Genomic DNA, 27105 nt, shown 5'->3' on the forward strand with positions numbered 1-27105 from the left:
TAAAAATGTGTTTGAACGTAAGTGGAACAATAAAAAGATTTTTCTGAGTGTTTGTGTACCTTTTTTATGAGTAACCCGCGATCGATATCGAAATAATTTCTACCGAACCAACGATTCTGCGACAACTACCGATCTTAACAGAAATCAATGCAGATTAATGTCTTTTCAGTTACTTTTCTCAAAATCCAAATTAGATCGTTCATCTTGACTCTCCAGAATGGTCCAACAAATCTGTCTCTACCTATTATATGCTTTAAAATCGCCTTCCATTACGGTGCGTCCAGTGCCAAAAATTGCGGATCGTTTTCCTCCCGTTCCAGGGCCTGCAAGTATCTCTTACGTTCCGCCAGCACAAGATCTACGTCCTGCTCGTGTTTCAGCGCCACCTCGAGTGCCTTGTTCCAGCGGTGCATGCGCAAGCAGAACCGAATGGCCTCTGGAATGCGCTTGTTGTGCAGCAGTATAGTTTCCGCTTCCTGGATGCGCCCGTTCATCACGGAGTTTTCAGCCATATGTTCCGGGCTGGACAGTGGCATGGATTTGATGTAGTTCAGATAGTTCACCTTATCAATCTGTAGTGAGGCACAAAACGCTTCCTCACTGATGTCCAGCTGGTTTCGTTTGGACGCCATCGCGGCCAGAGTGGCCCACAGGAGCTGATTCTGTACCAAGCGGCACAGCTTCAGCGACCGTTCCCACTGATTTTCGGCAAACAGTTTGTGCAGTATCACGCAGTAGGTTTTCACAGAGACGGTGAAAATGGCTCCGGAGCTACGGAACGTCACGCTGGCCCCTTCGAAGTTTTCCAGCGTAATGTTCTTACCGAACTCGCTCGTGTCGTACGTGAACGTTGTTAGCGCGATCAAAGTGGGATCCGCGCAGGCTTCACCCGGACAGTACCACACGCTGTAGCTGAGATCGTGAAGGCCGACCAGGATGTTCGTGTCGTTTGACCACATTACCCGATGTACCTGTGTACCGATCTTGTGCGTCACATACTCACTGCCTGTGCAGTTCGTAATGTGCAGATCCTGGTTCGCGTCGACGTACACCAGGTACTGATCGTCGGGACTGCCGAACCGGCAGACGGCCACCTCAACTATTCCCACCTTGGCGTGGATGCTGTATGGTTCCTCCTGCCGAGTGGCACTGGGCAGCAGATCGAAAACGTGCAAGATCGTTTGATCGGAGTGATCGCGCACCGCTAGCGAGTCCATTCCGAGAGAAATACAGCGACTGTTGAGATGGGCGATCTGGGCCTGTGATCCCGGGTACCGAGGGTTCAAGTGTAGCCGCCCGGAGTACGTGTAAATCCAAATGGAGGAATGGTCAACTAGGAGGAAGTTTCTGTCACAAACAAAAATTGCACCAATTATTCCAGATCTCTAAAAAAGGGCAAGCGGTACATACTTCCTGCCAAGCATGATGATGCGAATATCGCTGCGCCCGTCGATGATGATCGGCGTGTTGATGTAGTGCTCGTTGAAGATGTGAATCTGATGAACCGTTGCGACGACCAAATGGCCATAGCCCAGCTCCCACTTGATGACTCGCTCGGAAAAGTCCAACGTGTCGGTGGTACGAGCGACGATGTCCTGCAGTAGGATCGTTTTGCGCCCCGTGGTGATCGCTTTCAGGTTGCGATTCCGTAGCTCCCGTTCGATGATGTGCCCGAAGAGCAGCGTCCCCGTGCTGGTAGAGGACGCTATCTGTGTTCCATCCGCCGACCAAACGATATTAAACAAGGAACCGATCACCTGCTGGTTGAACCTCACGATGCTGTGACTCCACTGCGGGCGAGAGCAGGACACAGTCAGCCACCCATAATCAAACCCGATGTGACGATCAACTTACCCCGGTGCTGTGGCAAAGCTTGACCATGTTGAATCCCCCCACCGCCAGCAGCTCACCATCCGGGCAGAACTCTACCGACGTAATGGCGTAGTCATCGGCCACGCTCGTGTAAACGTTCGTGCCCTGTGTGTCCCAGATCTTGTACCGACAGTCTTCGCCACCGGTCGCAATCAGGGCCGTGTTGTTCGACCACGACAGACACAGCACCATCCCGTCGTGGGCTCTCCACTTCGTCAGCTTACTGTTCGCGGCCAACGGTTTGATCGCTACGAACGATCCCTGGCTGTAGGCAATGGCCGTCGCCGTCGGCCCCCAGCAGGCACACCGGATTTGGCCCTCGTTTTGCACGACCGTCGACCGCAGCATACCGGAACGGGACCAAATCTTAATGACACCGTCCTCGCCGGCCGTCAGCAGTCCGGCTCCGTCGGGGCTCCAGCGAGAGGCCACCACCGTTCCCGCGTGGGCCGAAACATTCCGCTCGACACGCGCACTTTTGTTCAGTATCACAAACCTTCCGTCTTCGCTCGATATCAGCAAACTTTCACCACCCTTACTACCCGACCCGGGACCAAGGCTAGCGCTGGCGACTCCCGAGCCCCTCGCGTAGAGCCAGTGCATGTCGGTCGGGACGAAACCTTCGGGCAGCTTGGCCACTTTCACCATCTCCCGATTGGTGGAGGTCCACTTGTGGAGGTCTTCGCTGCAGCAGCTGTACACATCCTCGTTGTTGCTCCACCCAAGCGTCGAAATAGTATCCTTGAGTTTGGAATCCTTCGAGAGATAGGTTTTGAACTTCATTTTATCTGCCCTCGGTCAAGTGAAAACGACAAGCCCAGTTTTGTGTACACAGCAACCGTTGCTAGGATACCGCCAGGATATCGCGTTTCCAAGTTAAGGTTGGAGTTCGTGCTAGTTCGTTTATGATTATTAGTTTATTGAGCCATTATTATTCATTTTTTTATTATCATTCGAACGAACCCTACTAAGGAACCGAAACTTAAACATTTTCAAGTTCGTTATGCGGCAGATTGACGGTTGACTGTTGAAAAACGGTTAGTGTTCAATGTTCACTTCGTTTACTAACGGTGATTCGGGGCTTCAAACTCAATATGTGGCTCAATGCTACTTGACCGATTCATTTAAAACTTGCTACACGTGAAAATGATTAGAGAATGTAAGGGAAGGATTTGATGATACGTTCCCACCATTTTTTACAAATTTTAATATTTACTTTTTTAAGTGTCGTAAAAGTCTTCGCTAAGCTCGCTAGCTCCATCTGGGGGTTTGTTCATTAACCACGGTGGCCCTCTGGCGGTAACCGTTCGCACTCGGCCTCTGACAGCGCCTGTCATCTCGCTCTAGCGTCGGATGTCCCTTTCCCGCCGCAAGTCAAAATTCTCACTCTCACTCAAGTGAGAAGAACTTCGATGTTTTATTTATTGTTTGTTATTAAAAAATGTTATTATAGTGTAGTGTCCGAGGAATTATACTTGAAAATGACACTTAATTATAATTAAAATTATAATTATAATAATAAAAATTATACTTAAATGATCCAGACTAGTGTTGCATTGTTCATTCGGCGATGGTTCTGGATGGCTTATTGCGTAATGGGTGGCTAATCGAAATGATTATTAATAAATATATATATAATATATATAATATAACATAATTATATATAAATATATTAAAGTTATAAACAATGTGGATCGTTAACAGCTAGGCTGTCAGCGTTATTATTATTGATGGATGGATTGTTGTTTTCTGCCAGCGAACTAAGCAAGATAAGACCAAGATATAGTGAAAGATATTCTATTTAGTGATAACACATCTGCATTTCCTCATATTCTTTGCCCGTATAGCGCAGCCGACAAACTTCAAGCAACTCGCCCTGAACAATGGACCGATCCGGTTGACAAGCAATCCCACGGAGCCCAAAAGCCGGAATACGGAATGCAGTTTGCTGGGCCCCTGCGAGACCCAGGCTTCCCGGATTGGAGGTCCTACCTGCTCATCCGGATTGGCACACTGTCCTGATTACTTGTGGCCACCGCGAGGAACTTCACTTTGCCGCAAGATTGCGTATTTATTCAACACATTTCCGAACGCGTGCGCGGAATTCTGCTAGCCAAGGGTCCCTGTACCGAACATCCATCAGCGAACAAATCCTGACCAAACTATCACTTTCTGAGAGGCTAATATTTATATCAGTTTCTGCATTTATTACCAAGATTACTATTTCTATTCAGTGAACACTTAATGCAATATGAACTCTTAAAATATGTTGCAATACAAAAGAATGATGCACTTGAATATACTGACGCGGAATGACGATCGAGTTTAAGGTTTTAAAGAAAGATGCTTATGACGGTAACGGTATATTCCTAAATATTATGCACTTCTTTTTGCTTATTATGCCGAAGTTAAAATTTTATTTAAGGAAGGCACAAGTAAATAACTATAACCACAACCGAAACGTTGCCAAATTAAGTGACAATTTAGACAATTAAGTGTACAAGTAGTATGAAGCATAAGCAAGTATAAGCATAAGTATAATATAATATTCAGAAGTAAGAAAGTAGGTAGAAAAAAATGCAGGCAGTTGGGCATACAACAGCAATTTCAAACGCGAAACATCGCATCGAATCGAATTTCCCTTTTCACTCGTGAGAATCTGGTCTCAAAAGGGAATTTGAGTGAGAAATTTGACTTATCGTGAGAAAGAAAGGGAATTTCGCTTCGGGAACCGAAGAAAAACGAGAGGTCCAGGCAAAAACCAGAGACCGGGAACGCCGGGTCGAAACGTCTGACGTCTGACGTCTGACGTCTGACGTTTGAGACTGACCAAAAAGAAACAATATATTTTCCTTTGAACCATTAATTTGTTTTCATTTTTCATCATCAGAAAGTGCAGAGTCTAAAAAAGTAAAATTCGAACAAGGAGGAATTTTAATTTTTAATTTTTTTAGAACTTCTTGTTGGCTTTTCCGAGACTTTTCACGCCGAACGGAGCACAGCGGCAGTTCGGCAGTTCTTTTTTGTGGTTAGATATGCTGGCGCGGGTGTTTACTCGCGCGCTGTCCCCGCAGAAAGAATCCCAATAGTGTGTTCCGTTGTGGTTTTCTTGAGTGCGGCGGCGGTCCCAACAGAACCGAATCGCAGTTTTCGAAGGTTGGTGCGGGTGCTGGGAAATTACCCAGCTGGCCAGCAATCCTAGGCACTGCGGGTTCCTTGCGAGTGTGCGTGTGCGTTTTGCGGTGGAAAATTGCCAGTCCTAGGTCCTGGTCGTTGGATGTGAGCAAATCAAGTGGCGCGTCCGTGGTTTCCTCATTTAACCGATTAGCTAAGATATTTGTTTGTCACCACCGGCCACGGCGAAAGTAAGGTGTAAAGGGAGCAGTCCAAGGAGCGGCCACTGAGGCCTCTGCGGGCCGTTGTGTTGTGGTAGGAAGGACGGCCGCCCTGCCTGCTGCGAGGAGAAATCGGATACGGCGAAGTGTTGTTGTGTGATGGTTGCCCTGGCTCCCACCACGACCCCGGCGCATAACCCTTGCTGCACACCCGCAAAATCCGCTACGCCATTAGCCCCACCGAACTACGTAACACAAATTGAATTATGCTTTTGTGTGACGTTTAGTGCCGTCCCCGATTCCTTGGCAACCATCTCCGCAGTAGTGCGGGGGACGGGAACTGCAAAGAAACGTCGTTTATGGCTATGGCAAAAAAAACGGGGAAATATCTTCATCTGTCATTCGAGCGGATTGCTTTGATTCAATTTTGATTCAATTTTCCGCAGCGTGTTTGTTTTCCGTTCGTGCGCGCGTTGCGAGAGGTCCGAATGCGATGGTGTGCGAGCGTGCGTGTGTCCGCGCGGGTATATGTGTGGGTACGTGTCAAGTGGCAACATGCAAAGGTGAAGAAAGCGGGTGCTTCGTGGTGTTGGTGCGTTGTTGTCGGCAGTGGTAGTTGTTGCGTCCGCACTGTGAATGCCGAAGGAAATAAGAGAAAGCCCTCGACAGATCGACGGTTCCGTCGTTGTTTGTCTTCTTTGTCGTTGACCGTCTTCTTTGCTGTGGATACCCATCGTCAACCACTAGAGAGTGAAGCAATTGTGCGTTCTTTCGTTTCAGCCGTGAGAGAGCAAGCAGCAAACAAAATATGGAAAAATGAGATCAATAGTGACCTGCGCGACCGTTGCTAAGCAGCTCTAAAAAGTGTGCACAATTCTTAGCCGGTACGCTCCGGAAGTGCGTCTTGTGTTTCAGCTTCCGGTGGGCAGCCAACTGCAAACATAGAAGCCGAGTGTGAAGTGAGAAACTGCGTCTGCAGCCGGATTTTCATCGTTTCGTCTCGTCAACACCACCGGAAGTGGTCAAGCTGTGCGTGGCGAACTAGGGAGCGGAGTAAAGCGAACAGCGCGAAAAGAGAAATCGACAGAACGAGATGGCCCTGGTGCGGAAGAAACTCGATGACAAAATACTGAAAACGCTCCGGGAGCTGGTCGGCGTCGGCGGCAACAAGGAATGCTTCGACTGCGGCCAGAAGGGACCCACCTACATCAACATGACGATCGGGTCCTTCGTCTGCACCAGCTGCTCCGGGATACTGTAAGTGTGTTCGCTCACTTCCGGGCGGCCTCCCACCGTCCCTGTCCGTTGTCACCTTCCGAGTTCACCGTTCTGGTGGACCCTTTTAGGTTCTGTATCGCACCGCACCACCCGTATTTAATGCGAGAGCCTATCACATAAATAGACCATTTCCGGACCCGGCGATCTTTCGGTTGGGTTTCCCCATCGCCGCACACAGGCAGACAGGACGTGTTCTGAACGATAAGAACATGCGACAAAGCGCATTGTGTCGCTCTGTGACCATGGCTTTGGGATGCATGACGACGTGCCCGGTACCATCAGCGTGTCGTGACTACGTAACGGTCATGATAAATAGTGTCGCGCATGGTAATGGGGTTCTTCGTGCCCCGTACTTGGCTAGGAACGAAAGTTCAGTCATCAGAGTAGCCAATGACTTGCCTTTTGAGCCGTGGATCTTCAAGTTACTTATCAATCGTGTGGCACTTTCGAGTCATAGATGACTGCATAAGAGTCATTAAATTCTACAAGATCATCGAGAATTGACTTATTGGAGCCATTGTTGGTCCGCCTCCCAACAACACTCGCCACGGCCATATCGCTTCCGAAACGTTCCGCCCATCGGAACGAAGGGTCAAATATTGGTTGAGATATCACCAGTTGGGCTCTAGAGCTGGCACCTTTCGTGGTCACGCGCCCTTGGTAGGCCGAATTCCACACACCCTCCAACGAGGTGGGCCCTCAAATACACTTTCAGAGAGGGGCCTCACCAAACATAGCGTCCGGTGCGATTATTTAAATATTGACAGCACGGACAGCATTCTTCACTTGGGCGGCGTCCTCGAAAGAGATCGCTTGGACCGTGGGCAATCGCCCCGCGATCGTGACGTTTACACGGTCACTTGTGAGCCGACAGACGATGCGTGAGTTTCGAGAGAGGAGAGCAACACGGAGATGTCGGAGGTCATTCGCCCCTCGTAATTGACAATTCGTTACACTGCGCTCGACGCTCGCGAAACAAACGCCCGTCGTGATTACCGACTCGCGAGGTGACGACACCCTTGGCCAACATCTTCTCGAACTGGTCCGTTTCGAATATTTTGTGATTCTTTGTGATTATTTTGTGATCACCGCGCCCGGCGAAGGAGGAATGCACCACGTCGAGTTGTGTCGCCAGGACCCTGATGCGTTTTTTCTTTCCTTCGGTTACACCATCTCGGACCGATCCGATCGGCCTGAAACCTGCCTTTCTGGTTCTAAATGAGTGCACATAACTGCACATGTCCTCCCTGTCGGTGGTGGTGGTGCAGCAGTGACGAATGCACGCGTCCCAATTGGTGTCATATGGGACGCGCGCACCACTCCTCCTCAGACGGACACAGAGCTCACCCATTAGCAGCGCGCTACCTGCTCTCTCTCTGGGCCGGTCCGCAGATGATGAACGGAACGTTGCAACACACGCTGCTGTGCCCGTGTATGGCGCGACACCGCGTCTTGGCAGATGCTCGGCGAGGCGCCCCGCCTCAAGCCTAACGAGTTCTCGATGATGGATCATTGCATTAAATCCTTCGCCCCGGCAAACAATTATGGAAGCGACGGCGACGCCTGGCAGCAAACGACAAGCTGGGGCCGGCCGTGAGAATCAATGTGGTACGGCGACAGGCGCGCACGGCAATTCCATGACCCTGGCGAGACCCTTTCTGGGATGCCGAGTCTCCTCCGATGCATTATGCACCACGGGTAACGATTTGTGCGGCAAACTTATGTGACGATGGTTGAGTCGGATTTTACAGCCCTCCACGTGCCGGGAAAGGAATTTCATGTTTTTGGTATGTATTTTACCATGTTGATGATTTGCTGATATTTCAAATGATTGTGTCTTTTAGCAGACAGCAGAGACGGCGGGCCTATTAAACTGGTATGAACTCGAATTCATTGAGCTGGCTCCAAAATCTGTTAGAAGCCCTATCAAGGTTGTGTTGCTCATAATCCTTCGTTGACCACCTCGTTGGGCCTGTCCGTTCAGTCTTTGATGGCCCTGAAAAGAGAAAAGGAAGTGCTGGTGAAACACTCCTTCTAGCACCGGTGACTCTTTAGCCGGCTCGCTATGGTGGTGTATCCTGTTAATTAGAGCGCTATGCGCCACTGCCGGCCCAAAGGACGTTCCTAGGAGTGCACGAAATAAAAACCAATAAGCGTTTAGTACCGTTTGCCGAGAGACTCAGGCCCGCCTCATCGGCAGAGTGCCGTAACGACGAGCGAACGGTTTTCAGGCGTGATACGAATGGCGTGCTGAATTGAATATTTCGTTACACCAGTCAGTTTTATGAGTACCAAACACACACGAGCGCGCACGAGAGAGACGAGCCGTGGCACGGTCCGTATCATAACTCACAATCTCCGGAAATAAAAGTGCCTCCAATCAAGTGCCTCAATATTCAACCCATCAGCCCGCTCGAGCGCCCGACGGCAACATATGAGATCGCACGTGAAATCAAAACAAACCTGCTCTTTGGCGAGCGATGGCGCTGACGATGGTCAATGTTGCTGCCGTGGCCTGGCCGCCTCCCCATTGCTGATCGGTCGAAAACGAAAACAAAACTCCCAACACCGAATGTGTCCGGGTCCGGCCGGCCAGCGAGCTCAGCGAAATATGAGCTCCGCGCTCAGATGCCTCCCGAGTCGCGGGGTGGTGCTGCTGCTTCTTCTTCGGCGCAGCATTCCGTGCCAGCCTTCCGTGCGATTTGCGACTTACGACGGACCCAAACCGGTTTGACTGCGGCTCTCGGTTCGGTTTATGAAATTCCAAGTCGAGTGCGCGGCGACGATACGGCGATCTCGCTCTCGAGCGGCTCGGGACACACATGCAGTGGGTGCGGGGCCGGGACTTGTTGACTCACGCCGGCCGCGATGCGATGTACGCCGCAGGGCCCAAGGCTGTTTTTTTTTAGGACTCGTTTGGCTGGTTGCGTTCGACGTCCGCGAGCCGCGACGTCGATTGACGTCTCCGAATCCGACCCCCAATTGATGGTGTCTTGATCGACCGCTCGCTGGAGGACCGAACACCCGAATACACAGGTTTCTTGGGGCAGCAGCAAGTGTGTGTCCGCGTTGCAGAATGATGAACCCAAATTCCGGTCGGTTCCAGGTCGGCGGGAATTCCAAACCGATCCCCTCGGTCGAATCCAGAGGGCCAGCCCCTAAAGATTCTTGGGCCCCTTTTTGATAGCGATGAATTCGTACCGAAGGATGAGTCATCGATTCAAAAGTGTCACATCTCATATTCGTTGCATTCGGGAACCATTTTAGGGCTTTCTTGGTACAGTCACGGATTGGCCACTTCTGTGTATCAGGTGACCCCTAAAAGGCGCTCTGATTGTTGGTGTTTTCATCACGTTAAGGTTCTTCCGTTGTTTGTAGCTTCTTCACGTTTCACATCGGAGAGTCACCATGTAGATGTCATGTCATAATCGTTGTTCTACCAAAAGTCTAATTATGTCACACTCGTTCCGGTGTCCGGAGTGCCGTTCCTAGTGCCCTTGGATTATGCAACCCTCCCTGTCGTACTCTGCTAATGTTTCAGATCGACCAGGAAGGACCCGGCGGTCATGTAGCACTCTTTCCGAAGCATCATGTTTCCGATTACCGGTTGACCGCAAGCAGCATTTTATTGGCCGACAGTTTTGGTATCTCGCGCGACGATGATCACGACGACGGTGATAAAACTATTGCCAAGTTTTTTGGCACTTCGGGTCCACCGGTGGGGAGGATGGATTGCGATTGACCGGCTCTTCCTCGAATCTCTCTCGAATGCATTTATGCATGTGCCAGAATAATTGGATGGGGCTCCACCTCTACCGGAAGGCGAACCCTCTCTTCCATTTCGAATGACAGCCAAAGTGGTGTGCATGTTTGGGGTGCCCCATTTTAGGGTCAACAAAAATAAGCCCGTCCGTATTTGCATGCTGACACGAAAATGGGTGCAACGATTGGAACTGTGCTGGGATGGTCCAAAATGTATGCAGAAAAAGCCAAAGAAGCCGAAATAAACCCAACACACCGTGCTTTGCATGATTGAAAACGTTCGGGGTGGAAATGGCGCACCGTGGGCATGATGTATCGATTCGGGACAACCCTGATGTCTCTTGCACGCCGTCTGGATGTCCGTCTCTCTCACTCACTCCGCTGAAACCGGATGTTGGTGGGTTCGCGAAAGCTCCAGTGTGTTTGTGCGACATTTTGGGGCGGAAATAGGTGGCAGCCCACGCACCACAACCCGGGGAAACCGAGCAGCGAGCAGCGAGCATTATCACGCCTTTATTGATCGATCGGTGGCACTGCTGGCTGTCGGTCATTTTGCGCCCTCCCGCTTCGTCCGTTTACTCGGACCAAAAGCTAGTAGCTCTCGTGTTAATTAAAAGTAAAGTGTAAATCGTTTTTCGTTCAAAGCCTTCCCAATCATAACCATACCGTCGAGGACGGCAAAAAGAAACCCGTCACTCTCTCTCTCACAAAACTACGTTGCCGAACGGTGAAGGTGAATCGCCGGAGCACCGCGGATACCCGGCGGACGTTGAGGGGTCATAAAATGATTGAAATTTCTCTTCCACATCTCTACCGGTGTTTGCTGGCCGGCTGGACGATCATGCAAAATTCCTACTCCCGGCCGCCGCCGCAGCATGCATATCCGCATAAACACAGACGGCGGCGGTAGCGGCGTGGAACCGGACCGGAACCGGCAATGGCCCGGCCCTGCCCAACCCGGTGGGGAGGTTTTACTTTCTTCTTTCACTTTTCGAAACAGCGCCGATTGCGGAAAACGGACCCCGAGCCGAGCAGCAGCGTATCCGCGAGCGGTCCATTTTGCTTTCGGTGTAAATGATACGTGAAATGAAACCGGTCGGCTCTCGGGCCGCGAATTTTTGTAATGCTTCGCTTCTATCTTTTTCACCCATGCAGACATGGTTTGCATCGGGCGACGATGAACGTGCTCGGGATAGTTCCAATCCGGAATGTGCGCAGTGGACTAATGGAAAAACCCTACCGCGAAACGGGTGCGCAGAGGGTTCTTGGCAGCTCATGATTAGCCGTGGCCATTTTCGGGACGGAATCACGTTGGTGACCGGTTCGGGACGCCCAACCCTGACTCACTGTTTCACCGTTGTGCTGTGGCTCCCGGTCGACGGTGAGTCTATTTTCGAGCCGAGAACAGTTGCCCCAGAAGGCAACCGGCGACATGATAAGAGGTACCGTAAGTTGTGCCATGAAAGCATATGTTGATAGTGGTCCGGTCAATAAAATATGTACAGCTGATAGGGGCACATAACAAATCCTTTTTTTTTGTACTAAACAACTCTTGATCGCGAATGGGAGCTCTCGTGACAGAGTGTGACTCAACCGCGCCGCTGAAAGTTTTTCTTAGAACTTCAATCTGACTGCGCGTTAGAAATAATATTTATTCGTTTCCTTAACGCCCAATGGGGCGAATGCTGTGCCAGCACCAGCACCAGGCGGCCCCCGGCGTCCGGTTTCGTTTGTGATGGAAAGTGATTAAATTTCTTTAAGCAGAAAATGAAACCAACCGGGCCGCGGCTGTATTGTGGCGTTTTCCCTCGATTTTATTAATCTTGTTTGTAGTTACTGGTGGCGGTGCTCCGATCCGATACACCGCCCGTCGTGTCGTGCCGGCTCCAATGTAGGTCGCAACCATTGCGCCCGACGACGATGCCCTCCATACGCAAGGGGGCCGCGTCTGCCGACGGGGCCCCCGGATACCGGCGCGGCCCAGATTGGCACCCGCCCCGCCTAACCCCACCGATGGGCCAATGTGTGGGGTGCTCTCGCATTTCACTGCATTAAAACACCCGAACCCTGTGTGTCTGGCTGGCTGGGGGTCTGGTGTCACCAACATAAATTTGTCCGGGTGCCGTCTCTAAAGGGAAGCCTGTACAATTCTGCTGTTGTTTTCATTAATTTTTCTGCTCTCGTGTGCTTGTTTGGTTTCTGCGTCGTTTCCCCAATTATGCAGCCCCAGATTAACGGCGCCCAGTTGAAGGCGTTGCAAATTTCCGCTTGGAAAAACTTTTGCTACATTCAACCGATACAAGACCCCGAGCGGATGTGGTACGGGCTCTCTGGCTCTCTGGTGTGAGAGAGAGAGACAGAAGTTGCAAAGGATTAACGATTTCGGAGTGGTCTAATTTGCATGCCAAATCGATGCCGCCGGCGGCCGGTCGGATCGTGAAAGCGCCTTTATTAGAAAGCGAAGCGGCACGGCGGCCACCCCTAGCTCGTTTTCACTTGTTTCATTTTCGAGGTAAATTTTTCACAAAAAACATTGATTTTTATGCTAATGATTGTAATATTATTAGATATGTGAATAGGTTTTTGCAATCTTCATTTGTAGGATTCTAAAATCCTTCAAAACAATGGGAACTGCAGCTAAACAATGGACAGTAACCTGTCGCAACCTCACCACTTGACCTCGCAAGAACCCGCACGCGACATGTCACAAAAGCCCGCTCCGGTCGGACCGCGCGAAGCACTACAAAGGGGGGGACACGCGTGCAAAAACATAAATCTCGCCCCGGTGTTGCGGCAAAACATAAGCACCATCGTCGTCGTCACCACATGCAGCAAAACATCCCCGAGAGAGAGACAACCCGGCGACGCGCGATCCCGGTGTTCGGGAAGACCCACAAAAAGCCTTCCCTTCGCTCGCTCCCTATGCTGGGCCATCGTCGTCGTCGTCGTCGGTTTATGCTTTCCACACGTCCACCACCGAAACTAAACAATTATTATCACATTAAAATGAATCGGAAAGCCGCCGTGCGCCGGGCATATAGGATAGAGGAGGGACCGGTGGCCGTTTTGATCAAAGGGGCGCTCTGTCGGCATCGTTTGATGCCGGCTTCGGCGGACCAGGCGCGCAGCCCATCCAGCAGGACGCGCTCGTGTTGAGCCTTTAGGGCACACAGACACACACACACACGTGTGTCGGGCGATCATCTGCTCCGGATCTTCTCCTGTCCTCCTCGTCGACACTCTGGGCGCGCGCGGAAAAAAAGACACGGCCGTTTGAACTTGGTCCAGTCCGAAACTTCGGCATAATCGTGGCACGAACGGAGCGGCGGCAGCGGCACATGGCACACCGAGTCTTGGAGGGGAAGGTCAGTTCTCGCGCTGCCGCTGCATGTGATGTCGAACATATCAAAGCCATATGCCGGCGGCACGCCAGGGAGCTGGGCTTTGGGCGTTAGGAGAGAAGAAGGGACCAACCGTCCGTTTTATTCCACCTCTAAACGTGGTGCGGGTTTTGGGTTTTGCAACCGGCCGCCCTGATGCCGATACCAGGCGCAGCACAGTCGCTGCACCGTGTGCGTTACTTCTGCCGCGTTTTCCCCGTCCGTAGGGTCCTAGAAGGTGCCGCGCCATCGAAGAAACGAACCTTTTGTTCGTTCGTAACACTGGATTTTAGGGGCGTTAGAATATTGAAAATTTAAGTAAAGTTTCACTAAAGAAATGGAAAAAGTATTTTCTAAGAAGAATGATTGTTGATTTACACAAATGGCCTTCATTACCGTATTTGTTATTATAAGGAAACTGGTGAAAAAGGAGCCAGCAAAATATTCAGTTCAGTTCCAAATTCAGCCGGAACTGCACTGCGAACTTCCAACAGCGAATTTGCAACTTTAAAGCAAAGTTAAAGGGCACCCCGAATTGCGTGTGTCACTTCGTCAATGACACTTGTTCCCACTGCTCAAAAGAGGACGAAACGACCACCTGTGTGAAGGGCTTGGCTTGTCGCAATTACTGTCGAAACTGATTCAAACTAACCTGTTAACCAGCCCAGGAGGGGGCTCTGCTCGTTTGGAGAGAGAGACAGAGGGCCGCACCTTGCGTGCTGCGCATCAATTGGAAAGTCGAGCGGCAAGCGCCGGGTGGGTGGCTGCTGTAATGCTGTTACAGATCGTCGAACGCGATTACCATCATAACGTGCGCGGGCTTCGGTGTCTTCGGAGACCATTAAAACACCGAGAAGCACCTGTAGACACGTACCCGTCGTCGTCGTCGGTGTGATGTTGGACGTAAATCAGCGCGCCGGTTGAGGTGGTTGATCGTTTCAACAACGAACCCATTTGTTATTCGGTGTACCCCCGCCGCCTGTAACACCGTCCGGTCGAGACCAGTTGTTTGGACAGTACTTTTAATCTTTCGCTTCGCAACATGAATGAAAGCATGAATGGGGGGGGGTTTTATCAGCATCAGTCGAAGCGTCGGGGCGTGCTCTTATCGTGTCTGGTGGTTGCTTATGCTTCCGGGCCGATGTTGCGATGCTCGGTTCCGTGTCTGCTGTAGCATTGCTATTTGTTTTATCGCTTCCGTGGTGCCAGATGCTCGATTCCCGGTTTAGAGGTCATCTGAGCCATCTCCTTCGTACGGGAATCAATAATGCTTTGAAGACGTGTGGCAATTTGCCAGTCTGCGCTCCATTTCAATCCAACTTTTGATGTTGTGTTGTGTAGCACTTTTATCGATGACTCTGGCAAATGTGGGCCTCATGAATGGTTTTATTTTAATTCCACTCTATGCCCTCGGCCCCTCGGGTAGGGGTTTGAACTTGAAACACCCCCACCCGGCTCGTAATGCAAACCGATTATTCCGTGTGCGGGCGAAGACGATTACTCCATTCGTGCCGGAGTGGCTTAAAAAGCCCTGGTTTTGTGTCTTGGTAGCGCCACGCGCGCGTCACGCTCGGAGTAATAAGGCACCGCGACGCATCCGGTTCGTCTCAACCTCGTCCTGTTTCGCCACCGCCGCCGCCGACGCAATCGCATTTTGGCCTCCGAAATCACCGTGTGTGACCGACCGACAATGGCGCGACGCGCACACGGGAAGGAAATTTCCTAACTACTGAATAACCTTTTCCGTCGCACGGCGTTTTAGTCGTGGCTCGCTGGCTTCCGGTACCGCCGACCGCGACAGATGGCGCAGATGGCGGGGTTGGGGCTCCAACGAACGCGAGTCACTCAACTCTGCTGCTGCGGTTTCGTGTCAACTTCGTGGTCCGCGGGACGAAAGCATGGCATTCAATTGTGCCTAAGTAACCCGGCCAGCCCGGCTCCCCTCCCGAAAGGGGGGCTTCCAAGGTTACGACAAAGTGGACGATGGCGTTCGTGTGTTCCGTGCCGTGCCGGTGGTAATTATCGTGTTCGATTCTTCTAAGCTTCGGAGCCGCGGCAGGTGTGTTTGTTGGTGGTTATATTTAAAAAGAAAACGTAATGCGCTTACCCCCCTAGAACATTGTTGCCGACCGCCGATGCCAGTTTGTGGGGTCCTTGGCCGTGTGGCATTCAAAATGGAACGAAATGTCATCCGGCGGGACGAGGCCGATGGAGGTAGAGGCACTTACCGTAAGATGTGTGCATTATGGTTGTCTTGCTCCATTCTAAAGTCTTCTTCCTCTTTTAGGTGCGATTGTCCCTATAATGGTGGTAATCCATTTATGATGCGTTGGGGCATGCAACTCCGGCGGCCATTGTTCCCTCGAACATTAGTTAGCAATGTGAAAGAGTTACTTGGAAAGTGGAGCCTCAGTAAGTGCCTTTTCTGGCGGCTCCAGAATGGGACAATTGGAAGTTCAACAGCGGCGACGTTTCGGTGCCGAACAATTCTTCACCCTGAAAATTAATTCAAAACGAGTTTTTGATGTCCCATTGAGCGAGCCCCCCATGATGAAGAACTCAAAGATGGTTGAACTAATTCTCAAAAGAAGAACTCCGCCCTGTGGTGTCATTAAGCGGTACTTTTGCAGGGCCTAATTATTTTTCTTCTTAATCCTTTTATGTGGGGCGACTTCCCAGCACGACCCCCCGAAAACCGAGAGCCTCTCAGCAGCATCGCGATGAGAGCTGCATTTCAAAGGCTGCCGGCGTCGCGCCTAAAATTGTGCCAAGTGTCGCGAAGTGCCAAAAAATGGCGTGAAAACGGAGCTCCCATCAGCTTGTAATACAATACTGGGCGCGCGGACACCCTGTGAAAGTGTTGGCAGGGGATGGTACGACCGGCTATCTGTGTCTCGTGCGCGGTTCCACATAAATATTTCTCTTCGCGTGCTTCGCCAAGCACCAAGAAATGGATGGCAAAAGTAAAAGTTTTTCCACTTTCCGGCAGCGTGCCCGACATGGACCAGCCGTGTACCGGTTTGGTTACCGTCACCCGACACCACCCTCCCCCGGGACACGCGATCCCGAACCCCGACAAGATGAGTCATTTGCAAGCAGCATAAATCCGGCTTAGTGTAGCCGTAGGCCGAGAGCACATTTGAATTCCAACCGGGCCACCGTGAATGCAGAATTTTGCTTTCATTCGAAAGGCTTCCCCTGCCTGGCTGGCACTTATCGACTCTCGGGGAGTCGCCGGGTTTGTGTCTCTGTAACATAAACTCTGGACCCACCGCCGCGGTGTTTGGACACGGGAGAGACCTCGACCGGAAGGGCAACGCAAGCGGAAAGAGTGCACTTTGTTTGCAGCAGGCACTCGAGCTTCTGCTGCTGTGTGGGTTCCGGACACAAAGACCCCCCGCCTTCAGGGACACGTTGTTGTCTTTCGCTGAAGGCGCGAAATTCCGGTTCCAAAGTTCCAATGAAAACGATAACATCTTCACGTCTCTGGGTCTGCCTTGAGATAAACAACGACACACACGATGGCCTCTTTGGGGGTGGGGAGCACTTAGTTGAGGTCTTGTTCTCCATTGTTTGTTAGTTTCTAAGAGGGTCTAAGGTGCGGAAAGAAATCTAGCCATCAGGGCCGTTGTGTAGATTCTTCCTGATTCCTGCACCGCGGACGCGGTCACATTGACAGTCTATACACCTATAAAACCGGGTGGCAATAAATACTAACCGTCAACGCCCCGAAGCCAATGACGCAGTCCACAAAGAGAGGTTCGGCGTTCCTCAAGAAACCGCGCAATGTGTATAAGTGAACTCAAGCGCGCCCGTTCGCGTAAACATGAATCACACGCGTGTTTTGCGCGCCTTGTATAGCCGAGCGTGACGTTAATGCCCTTATACGCGTCATGGTTGTTATAAGCGCGCCGAGCAGGTGTTATAAAAATAGTCCCTCCCACGGGCATGCTGCATTCGGCCGCGCCAGGACCCCTAGCAGTGCCGATGCCGATTTGGCACCGGAACCCCGGCACGCTCGTGTGTTTTTGGAAAGAGCACACACTTTTTAGTGTGGCCAAAAAAACAGGAATTGATTATGAGATTATGTGACGTGCGATTACCGCATCGCGGACCGTGCTGATGGAGCATCCCTCGAAGCCCGCCTACCGTCGCTAGTTGGTGGAGAAATCGAACGAATTCCACCACCGATTACGTGCTGTAAATGCGTGCGTTATGATGTGCGATAAATGTAGATACAACCTTTTGGCCACCCTTGGGGCACTGCTTTCACCTTTGATTGCATATCGCCGAGGATACGGGAAGTGGACCACATTAAGACTTTAGAGGTCTCCGATTTTATGTAAGAGAGGGCCCATCACCGACGCTGCGTAATTATTGATGCGATCGGAATTCCAGACAGATGTGCGCTAACACAAATAGCCGAATCGGTTACAAACCCGCGCCGGGGTAACAGTGAAACATCCATCGGCACGCGACGCCATCGAGAGGGGAGGATGTTGCAGTGTAAATAGTAACGTGCTCTCAACACGCCATCGCGCGCCCTGGACACTTAATGCCTTACCTCGGCCAACCCAAGGGCCTGTTTCTCATCATTCATTCATTCATAAACCCCTTCGGCGGCCATTGTTTTTTCCAACATTCCATTCTAATTGGCCGCCGCCGTTTGGTCGAGATTCCGCACCCTCGAGCCTTGCGTTGTGAGCTTTCCCTAAAACCACCGGCCGTTTACGACGTGAGTTTTTCGTGACGATGTTCGGAGCGAGAGGTTTGGCATTTCGAGTGGCATCCGGTGATAAACCCACCGCGGTCTTGCAAATATCAAACCAATAAGCGGCTGCAGATCAGAGGCCGCGCATTATGACCTTTTCCGTTGAACATTGTAAAACTTAGCCCGAACGATGATCCGAGCTTTTAGCCTTTAAGGAGAGACAACCCCCACGGTGGGCGCGCGTAATTGACAGAAAGTATCAGTCGTGACTCAAGTAGCCACTCGGCAGGACACCTTCTTTTGCGTCTTCTCGTAGCACCACTCCCCGCCGGGCGACGCGTAATTGATAAGCACCGGTACGTGACTACTTCGCCATGATAAGAACTGTGCCTGGTAGAGATCGGTCGAAGATTAGAAAGCCAGCCGTCCCGGGGCCGGGTCGCATGTCTGTCGCAAAACCTACCCTAAACTGCTTATCGACGCGTTCATAATAAAACGAAAACATCCGCCGCGCGCTCGGTGCACTCGCTTTGCTTGTTGCTGTTTGCAGGCCGCGTTGAAGGTTCCCTTTCTTAGGAAAACAAAGCGCAAAGGGGGTGCTTCTAATGTTGTTCCTTGGAAAAGATTCCGGTCCACGGACGGGGAACGTGTACCGTCGTCGCGTCAGCCCAATCTCTCACTATCGCGTCCCACACCAATGGCGCACCCGTCTCGGAGTACCCGGCTAATTCCAGACACTACGACGGTGATCACTATTTTTAAGATGAGATTAATGCGCAATACCCACCGTCCGGCGGGCGCGCACCGCAGGGCAACTATTTACTAACAAATCAGTCAAGGGCGTCCGGGGCGTTACGTGGGGAGTGTGATTAAGGCTCCTATAGATTTGCTTTCCGTCCTTCGTTCCCCCACAGCTAGATCGGCTTGCCGCAGTTGATTGAGCTGAACTCTGGTGGACTATTTTGCTACTATCAGACATACTTCCTTGCAACTACTGCCCCACTATTTTTCCGTTCCGCGGTTAAGTAACACACCAGGAACGATTAGGTCATCCAATGGCACCAGCAAAAACCTCTGGCACTCGGTTGGGCTAATCAATTTCGCCACAGGGTGGAAAAGTTATCGATAATTAAGTTACCATCAAGCGATTTCGGTGTGTCGGATTGACATTCCCGCATCAATCAGCATGAGCATCTTAACGAGTGGATCAATACGCACTGGAGAACGGTTCCGGTTTTAGTGTCATAATTGAAGTCTAATCTCGTTACATGTGAATAAATTTAGCCGCCGCATATCGGCCACGAAGAATGATGGGCCAATGAATATTCAATCCGATTGTGCTGCCGCAGATGTAACGTCTCATTTTATTTGCATTCTAAACTCTTCGTTCGTTTCGAGGCCACATAGTGTGTTGGAGGAGATAAGTTCGCCAGTAAATCCGCCCATATTGCTGGCGCTCAGCCGCCAGTGAACCTAAGTTTCACGACTCCGGGGACCTGTTGAGACGTAGACGTAGGATTAAATAACGAGTAACGACACATCGATACGGAGACATATGCAACAAGATGCCCTTCTGTTGGCTCCGTCTTGGTCTATTTGACTCACTTTATAGCGACTTTATGCCCTTTGAATTTAAGCGTCACGCAGAGTAGAGTACTATAAACGGTTTTTATTGCTTCACCATTGCAGAAGAGGACTGACGCCGCCGCATCGGGTGAAGTCGATTTCGATGGCCACATTCACGCAGGAGGAGATTGAGTTTCTGAAACAGAACGGAAATGACAACTGCGGCCGAACCTGGCTCGGGCTCTGGGATCCGAAGCGTGCAATCAAGCAGGAGCATCGGGACTTTATGATAGACAAATACGAACGGAAACGGTAAGCCCGCCGCAATGTGTTGCCCCGGATGGCGTATGTTTATTCGTTTCGATTCCCTGCCACCCACAGATACTACCTGGAACCCGCTAGTCCGCTCAAATCGCTGCCCACCAACGCGTCCAGCTCGCTGACGTCCCTGACGGCGGCGAAGAATGCCAATGAAAGTTTAGTTCCTCTCAAAACGCCAACGCTGACACCGCCGGCCACGTTACGATTGCATCGCCACAACTCCGGCTCGTGCAATGGGCTGAACGCCACCGTGAGCGCGTCCTCGTCGTCCCTCGGAACGGCGGCGGGCTGCTTGACGAGCCAGTTTCAGCAGCAGTTCACACCGGACGACAGTGATTTCTTCGGCCCGGCGGCCACGGTGACGGCGGATCCGCCCAAAATCCTGCCGCCGACACCGCAGAAGCACCCGAACCTGCAGCGCAAGAATGGCATCAAGATGAAGAAGCCTGCCGGGGGCGGTGAGCTGGTTGGACCAACGACTTACGGGCGCAACCAGAAGAACGGTTTGCTGAACCACTCGGCGGCGACGGCGTTCACCGGTAGCAGTGGAGACATCAACGCCAACAAGTTCACCCCCGACGGTGACTTTGTGGCCGACTTTGGGAGTGCCACCATCATCAGTACCGTTGCCAGCAACGGCGGAAGTCACTACGGAAGTGCCAGCAGCTTGAGGAACGGTGGCGGCGCCCTCGTCGGGTCGGCCGAAAACGGTGTCTACCATAATGGCGTCACGGCGAACGGTGGACCGGCCTCGAATGGCGAACTGGAAAACTTTGCCGATTTTGACCACAATCCGATTTTCAACTCGGCAGGTAATAGATCGGGCGGGCAGCGATCACTAGCGTTTAGAGCGTAGTTAATGAATTCGGGTTCTTGGGAATGGGATTGAGTGGGATTGACGACCCTGTGGGGCTGACGTGTCTTCTCGTGATCAAAATGTGTTTCTTATTTACTCCCTTCGGCGGCGGCTTCGGCTTTATTTGGATGGTTCGAAATAACGCAGAAAACATGAAGTCGTACTTCAGTTCCAACAGTATCGACAGCAACAGCACGCCGACCAACAGTGTCAGCAGTAGTACGGCCAGCGTGCAAAGCCTGAACGGTTCCGATCCGTTCGCCAACTTCTACTCGCTCACGCACACAATGGCCAACGGTGGGGGCTCCGCCAATTCGGCCGGATCTACCGCGGGCACTCCTACGGGTGGTCCGTTGCCGCCCAAGCACCACCACCACGGTGGCTATACGTGCATGTCGTCACCGGATGAAAAGTCGGCAAAGGTTACCAGCTACGGATTCGGCAACACTTTCCCGGGTGAAACGCGTTTCGCAGCCAGCGGATACGGCACCGGTTACAGTCACCTTCAAAACTACGCCAGCGTCGTCGTGGCCCACCCGCAGCCAGAGAGCAATCGAACGATGGGCAGTGCGGCTAATGGCAGCTTCCACCACAATAATAACAATAACAACGATAACACGACGCTCGACAATGTTCAGTGGAATTTTTGGCAACAGTTCGGAAGCAACTATTGGCCACCCGGGGCCGGCCGGGGTGGTGGTGATGCTAGCTTTCAGCAACCGCAGCAGCAGCAGCAGCAGCAACAACAGCAACAGTATCGCAACAGTAACAGCGCGCTACAGATGATGAGCCCGCAGCGTGCAGCAGGCCAAATAAATTATTGCTCAGATCCGAATCGATGGAGTAAGTTTTTGGCACACCGACGTCCGGCCGGCACAGACACGCACACGTACCTCATTCTCATCATCCCCGTGCGGCTGTGTTGCGCCGGGATGATGGTCACGATGGTTTTCATTTTGTTCTTATCTGCTTCCCGAACGCCATTTGCATCATCATACTCTCGAGCGCTGTGTTGCGCCGGATATGATGAGGTGGTGTGGCTTTGCTTTCGCATGCTCCGGGAACCGCGTTTGCTGCTGCGCCCGGGGATCTTTAATGCGGTCCCACCGAATAGTGTAGAAGCGCACTTTTTTTTGTTTCCCACTTTGATTTCGTAACCCACGCCATCCGCCATCCGCAACGTGTTTGTAGTTCGCTCCTCCTGCCGAAAGCTGCTTGTTAGAGTAGAACACATTTTGCTTTCGACACCGGACCGCTAATAAGGTCGCAAATATTGGCTCCGCTCGTTCGATGCCATTAGTAGCAGTGTAGCTTTAGCCGCACGGTGGCCAAATTTGGTTCGATTTCTTCGCTCTTCGTTTGCGTTCACGCGATCCCAGAGGACAGTGATCGATATCCGATTCCGAAACCGTGTTTAATCCGCATGGGAGAGCCCGATTTGTGCCATTTCGTTCCTTCCTCTAATCCGCCTGGGACCCCCCTCCCCTCGTGTCGCTTTGTAGTGGTTCCGTGTGGTTGTTTTCTTTCGGGTTGCCATCAATTTGAACGCGATGTGCTAAAAATAGAACCCCTATCTGGGTGTTACGTTTCAGGTCTTCCGGTGTCGGCGGGACTGAACGGTTCACACGTCAACGGGGGTAGCAACGGCAACAACATGCACACCACAACACCGTCCATCGATCGATACGCCGCCCTGAAGGATCTGGACGAGCAGTTCCGGGAGATTAAGCTGGAGGCCGAATCGAACAACAACGGCCCGCTAACCGCGTTGAAAGCTTCGGCCGGCACCAGCGCAAGCGATCCTCACTCGCACGGTAAGCTCTTGATTTAGGGCCACTTTAAACGCTACCGTGGGTTGCTAACCGAGTTGTCTGTTTGCAGGACCGGCGAACCCGTTCAAAACGGCCAATCCGTTCCAACAGTCGCCAGCAGCGTGGCCAATCGCAGCGCCCACCAACGGTTCCCCGGTCATCGGAGACCCACGGCATCAGCCGACCAATGGGACCAATGGCGGATTCTACGCAACGTCCCCGTACCAGGGTGGATTCGTGCAGCCAGGCAGTGCGTCCCATCTGTACAACGGTAACGTCAGCGCATCTACCGGCGTTACACCGGTGGCCGGGTACCATCATCCTGCCGCTTACCATCAGAATGGCAACGGCTACGCCATGGTCGGAACCAACGGGGCAATGATGGTGAACGGTAGTGGTGGACCGCAACTGTTGAACAACGTGCCGGTTCACCATTTTGGCAACTTTGGAAACCCATTTATGGTACGTACCTGCACAGGGGGGGCCGTCCATTACTCCTGCTTCATTGTTTTTTTTTTCGCCTTCTCTCTTTTTAGGCTGCCGGTACGACTGCGGGCCACTCGAATAATCCCTTCTTATGAGTAGCTTCGTAGAAGAATGTGTATAGCTAGTAAATTATCTGTTTCGATTAAAAGCTGTTTATGTGTGTCCCTGGCCCCCCTTCCGGGTTAAGCTTATTTCTTTTCTCTCTTTCCCTCTCGATGATGAGACAGTGATAATGAGGCATGCGCGTGTTTGAGATGAGGTGGTAGAGACACCCATTGTATGGTCACACAAGGCATCAAAAAGCATTCGGGACAGGGCCACCACCTTTAAGCGATGTATATACATTTTAATGTACTACAGTGCCGGTATGCGCAAACAAGAATTACAAGTTTTATTTAGTAACTAGCAGCACTCCGTAGCCCGGCCGATGGCACACGCTAAATTATTATCATCCTTACCATTCACACCGCCCAAGAGCAGGGCAGATTCGGAAGGCTTCGTTCATCGATCCGGTTTAAGTGCAGTAGTTCCGGCGTTACTCAAAGCTTTAGCACCAGAGAGAGAGACAGAGCCACTCACCAGAGGTTTCATTTAAGAGGCGATGCTTTTGAGCTAAAACGTTAGCAAGGTTTCCCGAGGGCCGTGTCACCGCGAAACAAACGCGTAGAGTTATGAAACGTTTACATAGCCAAGCCAGACGCTTACACAGTCGTATCCGAATGCCCAGCGGAACCCTAGAGTACCGGTTTTGAGTGTCATTCAAAATGGGATATTCACACGGATGGAGCCACTTGGGGGTTTGCTGCTGCTTTCAATCGCTAGCTTCCCTTCCCGGCCGGCAGCTAAAACGCTTATCACACGGAACTTTGCAACGGTCGCAAAGAAACGGGGTGTGCAGTGTTTGTAGGGTGCGGCCCATGCGAAGCTTAGCGTCCTACGGGCGCATTCTCTCTTCCAGGAGAACTCCATCGGCACAGTTTCCAAGCACATGACAAACAGAACAAAGACAGAACGCGTGATGATCACAGCAGCCTCGGCAGACCAGGTGTCGCGTTAGCGTAATCAAAGTTCCCTTTGGTGGCAGACGTAGGTTTAAAAATGGCGAATGGCGGAGCAGCAGCCACGTTAGTAGTGCGAATAGTAGTGACAACCAAGATGAACAATATTTTTAGCATAAAACGATCAAATCGAACAAATTATTGGTGGAAAAGTTTATGGAAAGTTGTAGAAAAATAGACGGAGATGAGACCTTTTAATGACGTTTACTGTTTTGTTTCGCTTCGAAAGAATTGTGCATCGCTCTCGGTTTCGTTGATAAAAGGGTGCACAATAAGCATGCAGACTACCGCTGTACTGGTTGTACAGCAGGAAATAATAGGGATGGAATTTAGGAGAGCAGAGCCAGTTTGTCGGATCGGATTTTAAACCCACTAATCTTGCTAAGAAATGTCGAACAAAGAAGAGTATTATAATTAGAAGGCAACTGACGTTGACAACCAAAATGGTAAAAATGTTTTATCATCTCTCTAACAAACTTTTTCTCTCTCGCTCTCTCTCTCTCTCCCACTAGCTTAATGCGAGTTCAGTATTGGTTTGAGGGCAATGGGAGATGCTTTTAATAGAGATTTTAAAGTCCCAACATTCTTAAACAACAACAAAAAACTGAATATTTCCTACTTAAACAAGACCGTTTGCAACGATTTTAAACGCAAGCAGAAGATGTTGATGTTGAGACCAGAAACCTATTAGTGACTGCAGACACCAGTCTTTGAATCTTAGAACAAATCCATTAAAACAGATTCCCGGCGGTATAGTGCATCGCGTCGCAACCGGACCTAGTTGATCAAAGGTATACTTCAGCAAACTCTGCTCAATTAAAAGCGAACACATTAGAAGAGTCTTCGCCCTTTTATTCCACTCGATAATATCGGTCCAACGGTTCTCTTTGCCGGAAGTAAAAACACTCACCAACGAGGTAGCTTCGTGGCACGATGATGATGTTGTAGGGATGACATAAATGTGGGCTTATATAAAGAAGACGCTTATGTGGCCTTATATCTAAAAGAACAAAACGTGAGGTAAACTAATGCGCTAGTTTTGTAGATTGAAACGGAGATCTAATAAACACTGCATGGAAAGCTAACACCAAGAACACCTTTGACTCGCCGTGTGCATTGCGTGTAGTGATAAACTTCCGACAGACACGGTAGAAACGGCCATCCGTGTAAAGATGCAGCGGGAGAACTGAAAACACTGGAGACGAAAAGCGAAACGTTTTCAAGTATTTGCGTGCCAGGGCCAGTGTTTTACCAATACTTTAACTGCCGAATCTGGCAGAAAAGGGGATGACGCGATTCTTACTCGTTATTGTGTAGGCAAGTTTTATCCGAATGCATTACCATCGAAAATATAGCTTACAGAAAAATGTATTTCCTTTCACTGTCGCTTTCTGGGAGAGGAGTTACTAATTGTGCTTAGGTAACGGCGAAGTATTGGGAACGGAACGCAAGTGTAGGATGAACGGACATACCAAGCAAAATGAATGCTAAGTGATACCCAACAAACAGAACATCAAACAAATGGAACGGTAAAACAGAACACGAGTGATTTTGAGATTAGCCTAGCTACACCACGGCATTGCGCCTTATCAGCTTACAATAGATAGATAATTTTGTTTAAAATGGCACAACTCGCATACTGATCGCGCGGCTGATCTTCTTCAAGCAAGATCAGCATAATTTCGACGCCTTAAGGGCGAGTGATGTGACAAGAATGTGATTATTGCTGTTGGAACCCCAGATCCTAGCGGCAAGGCGTGGCTTACATCTCTTTTGTGCCTTAATTTCCCGCTTAATCAGAATGTGATGGTTGTTGTATTTCAAGAAAGCCGGTTCGTACTCGCGTTACAAACACGATCCAATCCGTTTCATCCCATCCCGTCGCGGCTGTTCGATTCATACTTTTTTGACCCCCCAAAGATACTGTTCAGAGGGAAAAGGCTTTCTATCGTTCGCGCGCCAACGTGTTATGTCACGGTGGCAAAAAGGTTCGTTTAGCTCCGTCCTATAATACACGTATTACGCCAAGACGCGAACTGTGTGCTTTGAAATTTGTAATGGCACCATTTTATCGCTTAAGGAGAAACGTTTAGATACCGCCTTTTGTCATACTCTCCGTCACCTTTTTCGCGTTAGATCACTAAGTACGGCCGATTCCGGTAGCTCGATACCACTATGTGCTATGCGGGTAGAGAGTCGACGAATTAGTGCAGAAACTGCTGCTCGGAATGGCGATGGATGGTTGCGATTGGGACACAAAGTTGTGAAAAGGAAAAGCACTGATACCTAAACGAGACGCAGATATACAAACTGTTGTGAAATATTTACTAACAAGCCTGGCTAATGGTTAAACGATTTTTAATTCAGTAACAAATTAAAAGAAGTAAAATAAAATAAATTCGACGTGAAAGAGTCAACATGTTCAAGCAAAATGGGATATATCTACCTACACACTATCGTAGCGAAAAATGTAGAGATGTTTTAAATAAAACCCGATAAGATACGTCTATATATACATACCTTATACAAGCATACTATATAAAGATAAAATAACAAGTTTATGAACTAATTATGTTGCAAAGGTCGTGAATAAAGAAAAGTAATATTTAATATTTATTAGGGGAGCTATGGCCGTGTATCGAATTTACTTTCATTTAATTTTGTTTCTT

The 27105-nt window shown here is 50.5% G+C and overlaps 2 protein-coding genes across 5 annotated transcripts; one reads left to right on the plus strand and one right to left on the minus strand.

Moving 5' to 3' along the window:
* Nucleotides 1-269: 269 nt before the first annotated feature.
* On the minus strand, nucleotides 270-2655 carry LOC131208192 (intraflagellar transport protein 80 homolog). The gene is made up of 3 exons (XM_058200844.1): nucleotides 1855-2655; nucleotides 1411-1790; nucleotides 270-1347 (listed from the first exon to the last, which is right to left on the minus strand). The coding sequence occupies exons 1-3, from the start codon at nucleotides 2653-2655 to the stop codon at nucleotides 270-272; spliced, it is 2259 nt and encodes a 752-aa protein (XP_058056827.1).
* Nucleotides 2656-4896: 2241 nt separating this feature from the next.
* LOC131211491 (arf-GAP domain and FG repeat-containing protein 1) lies at nucleotides 4897-27017 on the plus strand. Of its 4 annotated transcripts, none has more exons than XM_058204981.1 (8): nucleotides 4897-5028; nucleotides 5988-6464; nucleotides 20028-20216; nucleotides 20286-21037; nucleotides 21229-21924; nucleotides 22674-22895; nucleotides 22963-23354; nucleotides 23429-27017. In XM_058204981.1, exons 2-8 carry the CDS (start codon nucleotides 6301-6303, stop codon nucleotides 23471-23473), a joined length of 2460 nt encoding a protein of 819 aa, XP_058060964.1. In that variant the 5' UTR covers nucleotides 4897-5028; nucleotides 5988-6300; the 3' UTR covers nucleotides 23474-27017. The 4 variants fall into 4 exon arrangements, with proteins under 4 accessions (XP_058060964.1, XP_058060963.1, XP_058060965.1 ...); XM_058204982.1 differs by lacking the exon at nucleotides 4897-5028 and adding an exon at nucleotides 5257-5301; XM_058204978.1 differs by lacking the exon at nucleotides 4897-5028 and adding an exon at nucleotides 5679-5743.
* The last annotated feature ends 88 nt before the right edge of the window (nucleotides 27018-27105 follow it).

Source organism: Anopheles bellator, chromosome 2 (genome assembly GCF_943735745.2).
Source record: "Anopheles bellator chromosome 2, idAnoBellAS_SP24_06.2, whole genome shotgun sequence".
NCBI classification, from domain to species: Eukaryota; Metazoa; Arthropoda; class Insecta; order Diptera; family Culicidae; genus Anopheles; species Anopheles bellator.